The sequence below is a fragment of the Nestor notabilis genome, unplaced genomic scaffold (genome assembly GCF_000696875.1).
Source record: "Nestor notabilis isolate BGI_N333 unplaced genomic scaffold, ASM69687v1 scaffold22842, whole genome shotgun sequence".
Taxonomy (NCBI): domain Eukaryota; kingdom Metazoa; phylum Chordata; class Aves; order Psittaciformes; family Psittacidae; genus Nestor; species Nestor notabilis.
Window position 1 is genome coordinate 1 of NW_009917310.1, and position 4,208 is coordinate 4,208.

The 4,208-nt window shown below is 38.6% G+C and overlaps 1 protein-coding gene across 1 annotated transcript; it reads left to right on the forward strand.

The window, feature by feature from the left end:
- Positions 1-6: 6 nt before the first annotated feature.
- On the forward strand, positions 7-2,297 carry TPRKB (TP53RK binding protein). Its single transcript, XM_010009169.1, has 4 exons — positions 7-85; positions 799-921; positions 1,210-1,386; positions 2,184-2,297. Exons 1-4 carry the CDS (start codon positions 44-46, stop codon positions 2,268-2,270), a joined length of 429 nt encoding a protein of 142 aa, XP_010007471.1. The 5' UTR covers positions 7-43; the 3' UTR covers positions 2,271-2,297.
- Positions 2,298-4,208: the final 1,911 nt, after the last annotated feature.

The window sequence follows — 4,208 nt, forward strand, 5'->3', positions numbered from 1 at the left end:
CTTCAACCACGTGAAAAATGCGGCAGCTCTAAGGAAAAAGGCCATGGAAGGGTCCATCGAAGGAGCGTTAATAAACCCTGCCATGGTGAGCGAGTGCCTGTGCTGTCCCAGTTGGGCTGCGTTACAGTGCTAAACGCAGCGTGAAGTCTGCTGCGGGAACTCGGTGAAGAACGACCCGTGCTTGTAATCACTGTCACACGAGTTGCTGCTATACACCTACTTCACTTTCTCTGCACAAGGGCCCCTCCTCTGACTTCATTACGGTGTTGTATAGCGTAAGGGTTCATCTGTGTAAAAGAAAGAGTATCGGCAGGGGTGGGAAAAAAATGTCTTGATTCACTTCACATCCTGCTTGGTGGAGCTCTTTAAATCTACTTCCATTTATGAAATGCAGCACTAAGTGCATAATGCTGTCAAAGATCTCATTTTTTCTCATTTAAACCCATAACTAATTTCTCAGTCTAGTCTTTTTTGTCAGAATTAGCAAAGCAGTAGTTAGGGAAGGTGAAAAAAATAATTGGCAATTTACTGACAGAAAATGTATTAGTGTGATTCTTTTTTCAAAAGATTTCAGAAACCCGATTGAGAGAGCACAATCTTTATGTCAAATATAACCCCCCACAGGAAATAATCATATGACTTTGGAAGAGCAAGAATTGCTAAAGTAACTAGTAGAATACTGTTTTGCTCACTTCTATGATTGCAGGCTCATGCTACTGAAGTTTAGTGGTCAGGATTTTTTTTCAGAGTTCAAAATAGGACATTAAATTTATGTTCAACTTCTGTTGTGTTTTACAGATTGTAGATCCTTTTCAAATTCTTGTGGCAGCCAACAAAGCAGTTCATCTACAAAGGATAGGAAAAATGAAGACCAGAACTCTCAATGCAGAAATTATTTTCAGCCTTTCACCAAACAACAATGTAAGATTTACTGAACAAATGCCTTTTATTGCCAGAGAAGCTTGCGAAGATCCATGCAGCCAAACTGTATATATGTATTCATTTAACTGTTCACCTGGCTACTAATAGAAGTTACAGCTATTTTTAATAACACTAATATGTTGTTATCTCTTGTAGCTTGTCAGAATTCCATTAATGTAAAACTGACAATTTATATTCTTGGTCTGTTTGACCCTGTAACTGAAAAGGTGGCTCATATATAGTGAGAAAGTGAAGACTCTCATTTTCTTATTTTTCATCCTTTCTTAGATTACAGATGCATTTAAAAAGTTTGGCATTTCAGACAGTGACACAGCGGTGCTCATTGTTCTGGTTGTGGACAAAGAAAAAACTGTGAATCTGGGAGATGTAGTATCTCAGGTAGAAGGCCAGCAGGTTTCTCTGGATGAACTCCCCCAACTAACAGACACTGCCAGAGTTAAAAAGGTATGTAGCCAAAAGAGATGACTGACGTAGAGAAAAGTGGACATAACTACCTTAGGGTCTGTATTTCTTTAGCATAACTGGAAACTTGTTCTTAGTGAACTTGATTATTTCTTACTTACAATTTTTTTACTTGAAGAAAGTTCTAGTTGTCAGACCCCCAACAGCACAAATTTTAAGTCTTCAAATTCTTAGCATCGTCAGGAAGTTGGAGCATAAAAATAAGTTCCAGATTGCTGCCTACCATTCAGGCACTTTTGCTTCCTGTTTTCTCAGGCAAATATTCATTTGATTAAAAATAAATTTCCAGTCCTGAACAGTTTCATAATCTTAAGCACATAAATAGTCCCAGCATGGGTGGCTGAACTAAAAATGTGTTGATTAGCTGCTAGAAGCTGCACTGGGGCATGTGTGCTCTTAACAGATTACCATATGCTAGATAAGTATCTTTAAGCATATGTGTTTCACTTCAACTTAAAATTCAAGTAACTTAAATATTTTCGATCATGTTGGTCAAAGTAATGATGGGAGACATGAATAAAACTGGACAAATCAGAGCATACCACATGTGGAGCTAAAAGTGCTGCTCTCATTCAGTTCCTTGGCTTTCTCTATGTCTTGTCATTTCAGAATTTGCTTGGTTCCTTAGTCCCAGTTTTATATTGCATGACAAGATTAAAATTTCAAGTGTAAAAAGTGGGGGAGAGGGGCAAATCTGGGGCACATATTTTTAGAAGACATGTGATGAATTTCTTCCTTACACAGCTTTTATTTTTTTCTTACTCTTTTTTTCTCTGCAGATGTACAAAGTTACTCCGCAGGAAGAAAAAATCGGCACCTTATTGGATAGTATTGTTTGCAGAATGTCAACAAAAGATGTTATGTGAAAATGTGGAAATAAATTTTTTTGGAAGGAAAAAAAGGGCTTTTTGAGCTGTAAAAACATTTAATTGCAATTTATTGTGCATTTCAGAGAAAGTGGTGTAGTACTGAGCAGTTTGATGACATCTGAGCTTTAATCATAAATGAGCAAGGTTGAATATGGGGGTAACCAGGGCTGTGTTCTAAGCACAGAGAGAAATCTTGCCATGCAAAGCAGAATTTTCTGTTGGCATTTCTGTCCATTTCCTTAACAAGATTAAAAAAATCACTTTTGACAGTACCTTTAGTTGATCTAAACAGAAGGCTGGGAAATCTCTACTTAACTCTTGTCTTTCATCAAATGTTTTGCTAGGTGCAGGTAGGATTCAAACATTGTAAATCATTTTTATTAGTCCTCCCTTGATTTGTTCTGTTTTGGCACCTCGATGGATGATGTCCTTTTAATGATACTGCTGCCGGAAAAGGCGTCTCTGTGGCATGAAGTATTGCTGATGGACTTGGAAAAGGAAAGTTTCCATTAACTATAAGCAGCACCTCCCTCTTTCTGCTAATGGGATACAGTCACTGCCCACCCGCTGGGAACAGGAAGGGCCCTGTGGCAGCCAGTGCTGGAACAGTGTGGAGCAGGGGTGTCAGGGATGTGTGGGACCATGAATGAGGTCAGCATGGATGATGCTGCGGTGGTGGTAGCACCTAACAGTGTGACATTATCAGATGCAGTGTGCTGCTGAGCTACTGGTGTGTTGCTCGGGTATTTAAGTGTTGGTGTTAAAGGATAATGAAAGGTGCTTTTACTACGTGACCCTGGATTATGCATGGTAATACTGACTTTGTAGGGCCTGGTTCCAGGTACAGAGCTCACAGAGAAATTTTCACCCTAAATTTATTCACTTTAATTGTCAATGCAACTTCCATAACATTGTGAAAGGATCACTGAACTTGTTTGGTTGAACCAGTGTTAAAGGCCATCAAAAGGAATGGAAAAGAGGTCCAGCAGCTCTGTGTGACTATCATTCAATCACAAGCAGGCATCCTGTTTAAGGAAAAAACCCACCCTAATTAGGTAGAAATCCATATGCTATTGTTAAGGTATATGGTTTTTCTGGGATGTGTATACTACTGTAGCTGTTTGAATATGCTCGGGGTTTTTTTCCCTAATGTTCTCTAAGGTGTTATGATTTGTGTACTTAGAAGATATTTGAAAGAGTACGGCCCAGATTCTTGCACATAGTGTTCAGGGAAACAAAGTGTATTCTGGGGGAGAGGCAGGTCTGAGTTAAGAGTCTAAATGTTATCCACTACTGTAAACAGACCGGCAAACTAACACATAGACCTAGTATTGTCTGTGTTTCTGTATTTAATACGGAAATCCCTAGTTTCTGTTCTGCATTTCGATTTTGGTTAATTCTTCCCTCAATTAAAACATGGTAGTACAAGTACCATCCTTTTCTTACCAACCAAATCAATGGCAGAATACTTGCCAAGTACCAAGGGAATTAAAATGTTTATCAAACAAAGTGATTCAGGAGAAATGACTCTGCCAATTTCTTGATTTAAAGATGGTTCTATAGAATGTATCATCCTCTGTAAAGGGAAATGTGAGGCAATAGTAAAGAAATGGAGCTTGGAAGGGCTTGAGTGTTTTGAAATAACATGTGCATAATATCAGCATGAGAGAATGACTATGGCAAATAAAAGACTTGTTTTCCTTTTCTGACAGTCCAGTTGGTACATGGAGTATATCACCAGATTTGCTGGCTCAGCTGCTGACATTGGTTTTGGTAGCTTAAAATAACAGCAGGCAGGTATGCTTAAAGCACAGCCTTTTTTGAACATGTGTAAAACATCAGCCTTGGTCTGTTTAATACAGGAGAAATACTAATAAAAAGATCCCTGCATAACAGTTGATGCACAAGTTACAAACTTGGGTTCCCAGTTTCTAA